Raw genomic sequence first — 11210 nt, 5'->3', positions numbered from 1 at the left:
GGGGAGTCGTGATTAGAATAAATGTGTTTAAAGGGTGTTAAAGGGCGTTAAAGGGTCAGTAAGCGGGCATTAAAGGTTGGTGGGAGGAAGTGTTTCATCCAGGGTTCCCATATCTTTTCAAACTTCGGCATTTGGTCAGTTAGGCGTGCAGAGAGTTTTTCGTTGGAGAAAATCCAGTGGGTTCTATTTTTGTAGGTTTGGAAGGAAATCTTATTATTTAAATACTTAAAGCGGACCTTTACCCCTTTGGCTAAAAGTCACATCAGCATGCAGCTCTACATGCTGATATGAAATTGTCTTAAATTCATTAGTTAGTATAGCATAGACACTGGAGTTACATCGTGTCACTGCCGATTAGGTGTGCCTAGGAAATAAAATAAGCCGATCTAACTATAGGACTCGGGGACAGGGATACGACATCTGAATTTTATACCACAATTACTAGACGCAATGTAGAGCATGTGCTTGTTTGTTTTGTTTTATTGTTTTTGTTCTCAAGCTTGCTTATGTTTGTGTTTACGTTTTCTTTATGGCATTCACCCGGGCTATCGCCCTTATCATTATATCACATCTAGGTTTCTTGTACAAAGCCTCACTGGCTAGTCATACCTTGATTTATGCAATACTTTTATATATGGCTGTTTCATACCTTTTGTATCACCTAGATATCGATGTACTGCCTACACTAGTTGTTATCTGACTATGCGGAATAAGCAACGCTGTAACATGATACTTCTTCTGTTTTTCATTGACAAAACCAATAAAAATGTTTTTCAAAAAAAAAAAAATTCATTAGTTAAACAAACATATTCTCATTTTACTTACAATTTCTTGTTTTCTACGACCGATTCTCTTTGGTAAATGTGATGTAATGTGCTCAAGTGTTGCATCCTGGGAAGGTTACATCAGCAGGCATTGCCGTGAAATCTAATCTGTAATCTCTTGAGATCATAGGGAGAGACATTTTCCTCCCCTGAGATGATGTGCATTGTCACACATCCTACTCACATGTGCCAGAGTTCCAGGAAGTATCGAGAGATGGATTAATCTGCCCATAGTAAAAATGACCACTACGAGAAGAGTGGAGAGGAACAGAAAAAGGTATGCAAAGAATAAAAAGCCTGCAATTATCTACAAGTATCTGTTTGTAGATTGTCATCACTAAACATTTCCAAAGGTGTATTTGTTGCTATTTTGAAGATATGAATAAAATTCCTCTTTAAGTTGGTCAACAGCTTTTGGTAAGTGCATAAGGTTTAGGGAAAAACGTGTGTTTTGTTCTGTTTTTTCCAATACTTCCAAGATTGGATAGTTCATTTTCACTGGATTTGATCACATAGATGTGGGAGATTGGGTTACTTTAAACACAAAGTGTACATCTCACCACTATCATGTGTCTTTGTGTATTCTTCTTTTCCTCTGCTTTGTCTTTAATGTAATTATGTGGGCTGTTTATTAGATACAGGTGCTCCTAAGTGTTTCTCCCCGCCCTGTGTGGCGTCCTATTTTAGTTGGGCTGGTGTTAGATCACAACCAGCTATGACTAAGGGTGAGTAAGGCAGAAACGCGTGAGAGGTTGTTCTCTGTATTGATGCATGTGGAATAAAGTTTGAATTTCTTTGGAAGATCATCGTGTGCTGGCTCTACAGTTATTATATATGTGTTAAATCAGGTTACACCGATATTGTTTGTACTCACCTGGATGTGGACACTGTTTTACAATGTTAATCATTTTGGGTACAATGTATATATATTATTTTAGTGTTTGAAATTAATACTTGATAAAGGTTATAGAAACACAGTGAAACTTTATCAATACTGTCTTGACTGTCTTTGTTAATTCAGAACAGCAGTTGGGGTGAAAAGTTCTTTAAGCTCAGGACTAAAAAAGGTTTTATAAAGTACAGAAAAAATACCGGTTGATGTGCCAAAAATGACTTCAGATCTTAGGTTCTGTTCTGGGCTGACATCAAACAACATTTCCTGTCAGCTCCATGGCAGCACACTCATGGGTTAATTCCTCCTTCCTCCTACCAATCAGGACCATAACTCATACATTTTATGAGATAGCTCCGACCTACCGTTCCTCTTTTTTCCTCCTTTCACAGGATTGCATTGAGCAGTATGCTTACCTTGTGAGGGTAAACCCCTTGATGTCCGTTTCGGCACAATACCGTTTGGGGTGAGGTCCCTTTAAGCCTGCCTAAAGGATTAGGAGCAGGGAGCCCTGCTACTGGTCCTCGGGGCAGTCTCATACAGTGGGGCTCACAGGGGAGCCAGCAATGTTAAGGAGGAGTTGGTCCTGCAGCCGCATCTCAGTGACATGTGTGTGGAAGGCACGCTGTGCATTCCATGTGAGCGGCGTCACTTCCTGCCGCTGGAATGCATGGAGCCTGGAGTAGTGACCGTACTATGGTGCATGTGCGGTTCAAGCCAATCAGGGCTCTCAATTGACAAATCAGCCATGGTCTATGCTGCTGTGTTGTGTGGTGCAGCCCTTCAGAGGCTATTGAATTGCGGAACATCTTCAGGCTTGAATTCCTGCTTTCAGATGGGTCTTCTTAAAGGGATACTTGGTTATGTGTTTTTTTTTTTCTTCTGAAAAAATTCCATTGAGCAGTACCAAGAAGGAGATCCTGTAGAGAATGTATTGGTTAAGGGGGCCCTGTTGGCGGTTCCTCACCAAGAACATTTCTCCGGCTTGTATTTGCCTCTCTTCCTAGTACAAAGGAGAACTGAAGACTGGAGGCCAGTGATAGAATTGAAATGCCTGAAAAGATATATAAAGAAGGAACATTCCTGGATGGAGTCTTTACAAACAATCTTGAAAGTTATTTAGCCAGCAGACTGGCTTCTCTCCATCAATTTAAAAGACACCCATTTCCATATTCCAATACAGCCATCTTTCATAGGTTCCTTCATTTTTCTTCTGCTCAACTGCATTTCCAATTTGTCTGCCTACCTTTTGGACTTAAAACACCCCCCAGGGTCTTCACTAAAGTTCTTCTAGCTCTTGTCACCATGCTTGAAGAGAGAGAGGGGTGCACATTTAGCATTATCTCTACAACATTCTACTCTTACATCAAAGTCGGGATACGTTACAGGTCCATCTTGCATTAGTAGTCTCGACTCTGGAGCAATTTGGATGTCTGATCAATCAAGGGAAGAGTCGTCTCACACCGACACAAGATGTAGGGTATTTAGGGGCCAGGATAAATAAAATTACCAAAAAATATTCTGGTCATTCAGCAGCATTTGTCAGCAGCTATGTTGGTAGAATCCCTCTCAGCCAATCAATGGCTGCAGATTGTGGGCACTATTGTGGCCACAGTTCCCATGGTCAAATGGGCTCAATGGAGATCTCGCCCATTTCATAGTGGTTTTCTGATGCAATGGAAGATGGGAAACCTCGATCAGTTAATTCATATCACGTCTCCAATGAAGGACAGTATCAGGTGACGGCTCCATGAACAGAACCTTCTACATTGCCATTCTCTCCTGCCAATATCTTGGACAGTAATCCAGACAGATGCTAGTGAAAGAGGTTGGGGGGGGCAGTTGCTTAGGTCACGTAGCTCAAGGTCACTGGTCCTTTCTCGCAAAAGGAATGGACTGAGAACAATCCAACCTTCCCCATCTCTCAGCAGTGTATGTTCCAGGTCATCTCAGTTTCCAGGCAGATTATGTATGGAGTGTTCAGCTGGAAAACAACGAGTGGTGCCTCTTACCATGATTTTTTAAAGCCTAACAGATTGAGCACTTTGTCTTCAAGTAGATCTCTTTGCATCCCCAGTCAATTTCAAACTGAGGATGTTCTACTCAAGACTTCCCTGCCCACAAGTGGTGGTTTTGGATTCCCTAATAGCAGAGTTGCCATTTCAGACAGCATATTCCTTTTCGCCGGTGTCACTTATTCTCAGCTTTCTGAGTAGACTTTAGACATTTTGCTGTTTGTTCAGACATAGAAAGTGACAATTCTTGCAGTCATTCCCAATTGCTCCAAGAGACCTTGGTACCCCATTCTCCACCAGTAGACCATAGGGCCACCCATTCTACTGCCACATTTGCGTAACCTTCTTGTGCAGGGCCTAATTCTTTATCCTGCCTTCGGCAGTCAAGAAAGCTCCCAAGGTGTCGAGTAGACTCATCTTGTCATGGGTGGTAAAAACTATAGCTCTGATCTATAAATACAAAGGATTGGCTGTTCCTGATGGGATATAATCTCACTGGAGTGTCTCAACATTCTGGGCTGTGGCAAGTCGGGTGTCTATGGACATGATTTGTAAAGCAGCCATGTGGTCCTCTGTACATACCATTCATGTCCCATTACTGTGTAGATCCAGCTGTCTTAAATACTGTTGAGTTTGGGTGCAGGGTCATTTCTTCTGCTTCCGGGTAGGATTAAAGTTTGGTTTCAGCATTCCCTCCCTGGTAGTAGTGAGTTATTTTCCATGAGTGTGCTGACATGGAGCTGACAGGAAAACCGGAAAATAGTTTTTCATACTTACCGCAATTTTTCTTTCCTGTCTAGCTCCATGGCAGCACAGTTCCCACCTGTCTAGTCAGCTAGTTACGTAATGGCGGGTCAGAGCAATCTCAGGAAATTTATGAGTTATGGTTCTGATTGGTCAGAGGAGGGAAGGAATAACCCATGAGTGTGTTGCCATGCAGCTATACAAGATAGGAAAATTGTGGTAAAATTAAAAACTATTTTTTTTTTGTGGACTAAGTGTTGGCATCTCTGCCCATTTGTCTTTCGCTAAAACTACTTAATCCCTCCTGGTCTCTTCACCTATACAAAATAAACTTTTTAATATTCTTTAAAAATACCTTGGAGGGCTGTGAAGCCTCTTTGCGATGATACAGCAAATGTGCAAATTATATATAAATATTATCAGGCAAAGTCTGACATCTGGCCTAAAAAAGGCTGATGTACAGCTGTAAGGAATTTGACGATCAGGCTTTATTCTTTCTTAAAGCCTTACTCCAGTTTGGGCATAAAAAACAAGCATAAGTCCCTGGCATGTTTTTAAAAGAAATCAGTTTTGCCTGCTATAGTCACCTACTCTTTAACGTTGTCTCCTGCAGACTTACCAGCTCAGTGATGCTATATTCCTTCACCTTTTGGTTGAATGACACCTAGCACCGTACACCCAGTGCTGAACCCTAACATGCATCTATATCTCTGTATCAAAAACATAAAATTAAACACTATACTATTTTCAGAAGATCGTTGGAAACTGAGCTGAGGTAACTATGTTCTGATCAGAACATTTTTCTGAATTGGAATTGTTTTGAATTATATTTTAATACCACCCCTTCAGTGAACAGTTGAGATCATTCTTCCACAACATTCAGTAAATGTAAAACACAACACTATATGGTGACACTTACGACATATTGTTGGCGTTCTCCATCTTATGCACACTCCATTCTCACTACAGGCCTGAGCATACGCTGCAACTGCAGTACAGAAGCATTCACAATCTCCGCCAGCATCACAAGAACATGAGTCACTGATGCAAGAGTCATAATAAATGGTGGGGTCCACCTGGGTGTAGAAATACACATGTAATATGTAATTGTTCAAATAATGTAGGATTCTATTATCTGTAATGCAAAATGATTAGAGGGCTATACAAATGTCTTGAGTATACAAGAGTCCATCTGGGTGTAGAAATACACATGTATTATGTGATTTTTCAATTAATGTAAGATCCTATTATCTGGAATGCAAAAGAATAAGAGGGCTATACAAAGGACTTGAGTGTACAAGAGTTTAGCATGCATCAGCCACCTTTGTGCTCCACTTGAGAAGACCCTAATTCTAAAGTTCAACATTTTTGTTCTGTACCTGAGTGCTTTACAAATACTACAAAAATCTATGGGTGTGACATGTACTATGGGCCAAGTGAAATGAAGCAAAACAGGCCCAGATGAACATGTAATAGTAGGGCCCAGATGAACATATTATGGAAGTATCGTAATTTAGAAAGCATGGTAAGCAAAACCATCAACGGCTCTTTGGCAGACCTCATGGGAATGTTTTTTCACAGTCGCTAATGTTTTTTTCTCTTGAATGAGCACTGACTTCAAGATTTCTGCCCCTAGTGCTCGTGTATTTTTTGAAAATTACATAATTCATGCCATTGCTGCATTTATCAGGACTGTTTCTACAACTGGGAAAAGTGACAATCTTAGGTGGTGTCCTGTAGGTGCAGTATGACAAAGTTCTCTCATAGTTAAAAGTTCCCTTAGATGCCTTCTACTTCAGTTGACACTAAGGAAACAACACTGTATAGTTTTCCAGTGCCCATAGTATAAGAAAAGGCTATAAGAGAGGCAGGATGGGACATAAACATTGTTTAGGACCGAGTGTCAGTAATGAAATTTTAGTTCTCACATGTCATAAATCAATCTTTAAAAGAAAAACAAATGTATATACTGTAGATATCTATATATAGAGTATATTATTTATATATAGATAGATAGATAGATAGATAGATAGATAGATAGATAGATAGATAGATAGATATCTATAGCTATAGATCTATAGATATAGATATATCTATATAATATGTATATATTACAGGTCAAATGTTTTAGGGCACTCCCATTTTTCCAGTTTTTTTTGGAATATAAGCAGTTCATGTCCAGTGAATACCTGAAATAGTACAAAGGTAAGCAGTTTATGTTAACAAAAACTGTAAAATAATGTACATTTCCCATATAAAAAGGTATTTTTCAGGGAAGAAGTAATGGGTTAACACCTCACAGTTGTTCTTCAGCAATGTAAGTAAATTAAGCCTTAAAAGTTTATGCTAACAATTCCTACAGGTGTCCCAACATTTTGCTGAAAACTCACAAGCCCTCTGTCTGTATAAAAGCAGTATTGGAACAGACTGTGTTACTACACCTTCTTAAGCAATATTTGGACAGTATTGTATTGCAGGAAGTAGTATACTGCTTTCTCCTGGTATTATTAGAATATAATGTTTGTTTTCTTTTAACTTGTTTTAATACTAAAGGATTACATATATGGCCAACATGTTATAAAAGAGTTAGCAATTTAAAAAAATATTAAGTAATTTACCTGAGAGTGACAAGGTTGAAAGACATTGCTGGTTATAATTGCACATTGCTTTGTTGCCCAGGCTTTCCTATATGGGTTTATGGAGCAAGGTTTTCTTACATCATGCACATCCGGGCACTTTGGGTCTGTTTTCCAGCTATTGTAAAATTCCATCAAGTTCTCCACTACTGAATGACTCCTTGTAGTGAAATCATTCTTTGCATTACCATCATAGTTTCCACAGATGCCACATACCTTCCCCTATATTTTGAGACAAGAATAGGAAAACAAAATTGAATTAGGAAGTAGGGCACTCTTATACATAGGTTGATAAATCTGGTAAATCACTTTGTAATTTTGCCCACAGTTGGCATCACAGGGTCAATGTCATTCCTACCGTTAATTCCATCCTAGGCCCCCCAGTCACGCCATTTCCATCAATCTTTACTGTACACATGAAATTAAGCAATTTCTTAACATGACTGGCCATTGCCACCTGGTTGCAACTCACACTCTGATCTGCTGCCTCTGTGTTGCTAGGTAGTGATGTTGGTAATATCAGAGGTAAGTGTCAACTTCAGACCATCTGAGCTCCTTATACCATCAGTACCCTCTGGAGCCCCAAAAAACCCCAAATTGTGCAGGTATGTCCTGGAAACTAATGTAAGAGGTGCTGCTGATCTGTCTGGCTGTGTGGGCCAGGCATCCAGGGAGTAAGAGACACATGGCAGTGTGCAGCCATCTTCTTCAGAAAGTGAACAAAGAAAAGCTCAACAAAGCTAAATAATTGACTCACTGAAATAATTAAAAAAAAACATATGCTGGACTGGTAATTAAATTTGCTAGTAAGGGTGGATGAACATCTTGTTTAGCAAGTAAACCAGAATAGCTTAAATGAATCTGAAGAATGGATGGACTAAAAATTAAAACACTTTATCCTGGGGCACATGGGTTCAGTCACTCACTTCTGGACTGGATTGGTAATACTGTTTTCTGGGATTTAGATGGGCAACACATCTTATTTAGCAACTGATCCAGAAAAGCCTGATCTAATCCGGATAACTGACTGACTAAAAATGAAAGCACTATATCCCAGGGTACAGTAAGGCCTCATTCACAACCTCATAGTTCGAGCCGAAGTGTGACAATGAAACTGTCACACGTCAGCTCAATAGATCGGGAAGTGAGCGAACACATACCGTCACATATGGGGCAACCAGCACGGGAATGTTGCGAAAGTTGGAAAGATGTTATTTCTGGTGCAACTGTCGAGGTAGTTTTGAGAAAACCTCGTATTATTTGTATTGAATATCTTGGTAAGTTGTGGTTTTACCCGACATGGGTTGTCCGCAATAACAGAATAAAAACATTTGTTTAATAAAAAAAAAAGACCCCACACAGCCCTGGTGAGACCCTGCACATCCCTGGTGAGATTCCGCAGCAGCCCTGGTGAGACCCACAGAGCCCCCCTGAGATCTCGCACCCTCCTGAGATCCTCCACAGCCCACCTGAAACCCTGCACAGCCCTACTGATATCCTCTGTTGGAGACATCAGGCCATCACCCCGGAGCAGCACAGAGTATGTATCTTCATATTATTCTGCATTGCTGTGTAATGTATTGCTTGGATTTGTAGTCCTCTATAGCCGTTTGCTATTCGGCATTACTATATAATGTATTACTGGGATTTGTAGTCCTCCATAGCTGATGGTCAGGTGCATCCCTAATATTTACTAACTTGGGACCCAAAGTTAGCAGCCAGTGTGTGACAGCTGCAATGTCCCATGCTGGCTCTAAGTATTAAGAAGGGTATATTTTACTCTCCCAATGCTTTTCTTTAAGATCTTGTATTGGACAGGAATTCTGGAATGCCTCATTTTACTGAACACACAAAGGGATATAAGCAAAAATATAGTTTATGATGGCTTCCTTAATAAACTTGCTAACTCTTCTTTTGTGTGGGCAATTTGCAATAGCCAATAGCAGGCTAGCTATTGCTCCTCATTGTTTACATTCTGCTGCCAACCATGGATTCTAGCCAATGGCCGGCAGCAAGATGTAAACAAATAATTTCTATAGCAACTAAATAAATTTGGTTGCTAATGACATTTTTTAGTGTGCACTAAGCATCCAACAATTTTTTAGTGTGCATCAAGCCACTGGCTTGCTTGAATGCTGGATAATGGGGAGTTTACTGTAAATTGATAGAAAATAAAAAAAGGATAGATGTATAGTCTTCAAGGAGGGCCGCACCTATGATGCATCTGGCGTGACCAGTGTGCTGTGACTGGTTAAGGCAATTTTTCACCCGTATGGATCCACATTTGGAAATCCAGCTCTTCTGATGGACAGTTGGTGAACTGCGCTAAGTATGTATTTATACCTATTTGATGTTTATCAAGTGGATATGTGATTCCTCAGGTACTTGAATCATAATTCATGCATAAATAGAGGATTAAAGGATTCAATGTGTGGTTGAATGAAAGAGGGGATGATGGACTTTGAACTGTGTTATTAACCCCTTGGATGACTTTTTCAAAACAGCAAAGCACAATTTTGAAACACCTGCCAATGTTCTATGACTAGGAGAAACTGGAATATGGTGAATGTACAGCATATGGAGTGATATAACTGTGACAAGCATTTTACTGCAATGTGTGGGGCATATGACTCCCATTTCCAGGAGGTTCAACCAAGATTAACCCTATGTACTATATTTTGCTGGATGGATTTTATTGGACATTACCTGGCAGATATCCCTTATTTTCCAAAATGAACTGTTAGACATATAAGAAATCTGGGTTGGTGTTCTAATACAACCATCCTCCCCTTTCTGAAGACTATGCAGCTATCTCTTTCTTCTTTTGATAAGGAACATATGCTTCATGTGATTTGTTCTTAAATTGATAAGTGAATGCGTTTATAAACAGGATTGTTACACATGTTTAGAGAGAGATAGACTATTGAAGCAGCTGGGTTTCTTCCAAATAGGAAGAGAGTACATCTTTATGTGATTAAAAATATCAGAGTTGGATGTTACTTGATATCTGAAATAAAAGACAATTAAATTCAGGTTGATTTGGGTATAGGAGGTGAAAAAACTTTTTATGAGCAACCACCTTTTTTTAAAAATATATTGGGAGAATTTATCAAAACTGGAGCAGACACAATAAGGAGCAGCTGTGCATGGCAACCAATCAGCGTCTCTTTTTCATTTTCAAAGATTAACTAAACAAACTGAAGAGAGAAGCTTATTGGTTGCCATGCACATCTGCTCCAGATTTTGTCTGCTCCAGTTTTGATAAATTATTATTATTATACAGGAGTTATATAGTGCCACAAATTTGTGCAGCATTTTACAATACAAGGAATACAATCACAATACAATTCAAGACAAGATGGCAAGGAGAGCCCTGCCCATGAGGGCTTACAATCTAAAAATCCCCCCCTCCCCTCCTTTTTTATGCACATTGATTGGAATAAATAAAAGACTTCTGAGACTACACAAACCGCTTATTGTGGTGAATAGTAATAATTTTTTTTAATAAGAGTATTCAATAAGGTCTGTTGAGTCCAAAATACACGGGGCATTGTGGATGTAAACAAATGCCCATCTTTTTACATTGTTGGACATTAATTGGGCATCAGTGTGGATCTGTCTGAAAAACTGACAGACCAATCCAGACAGAACGTGAGCATGAAAGGGGCCTAATAGCTTAGAATCACTCTCTGTGTCTTTACATTAGTGAACTGGCAGCCCGCCAAGATGATGCCCTCATAAAAAAATAGAATAATCTGTTGTGAACTTTGAAAAATAGTTTATCCTCAAGTATTATAGCTATAGAGGTGAATGAGGGCTTGTTTTAGAGTGATATTACTGTTTGTTCAGAAAAAGTAAAAACTTTGACTCCTGTCCACTCTGATTAACAGGGGATCTGTGCACAGATTCTCTGCTAATTGGAGCAATATGAAATGGATGCCAGTTGCCTGCTATATGCTGAGAGCGCAGAGCCGTGCCGCAGCCGGGACGGATCCCGACAATACTGTCGAGATCCACCCCGCTGACTGATTGACAGCTGGCTCTGCCTCTCTAGAAGCAAAGCCAGCTGTGCCCGCTTCCTCCCCGTCCGTTTCTCCAG

The 11210-nt window shown here is 39.8% G+C and overlaps 1 protein-coding gene across 1 annotated transcript in view; it reads right to left on the bottom strand.

The window, feature by feature from the left end:
- LOC108793937 (mucin-5AC-like) overlaps positions 1-11210 on the bottom strand; it is a 46031-nt gene that overhangs the window by 8344 nt on the left and 26477 nt on the right. The window contains exons 10-11 of the mRNA XM_018564898.1: positions 7094-7333; positions 5395-5551 (exon numbers count right to left, since the gene is read on the bottom strand). Of these exons, the coding sequence (XP_018420400.1) occupies positions 5395-5551; positions 7094-7333 (397 nt within the window). The remainder of the gene's footprint in view (positions 1-5394; positions 5552-7093; positions 7334-11210) is intronic.

The sequence above is a fragment of the Nanorana parkeri genome, unplaced genomic scaffold, assembly GCF_000935625.1.
Source record: "Nanorana parkeri isolate BGI_ZX_2015 unplaced genomic scaffold, ASM93562v1 scaffold792, whole genome shotgun sequence".
In the NCBI taxonomy this organism is placed as follows: domain Eukaryota; kingdom Metazoa; phylum Chordata; class Amphibia; order Anura; family Dicroglossidae; genus Nanorana; species Nanorana parkeri.
Note: the sequence above shows the minus strand (reverse complement) of the source record. Positions and strands in the feature narration are given on the sequence as shown.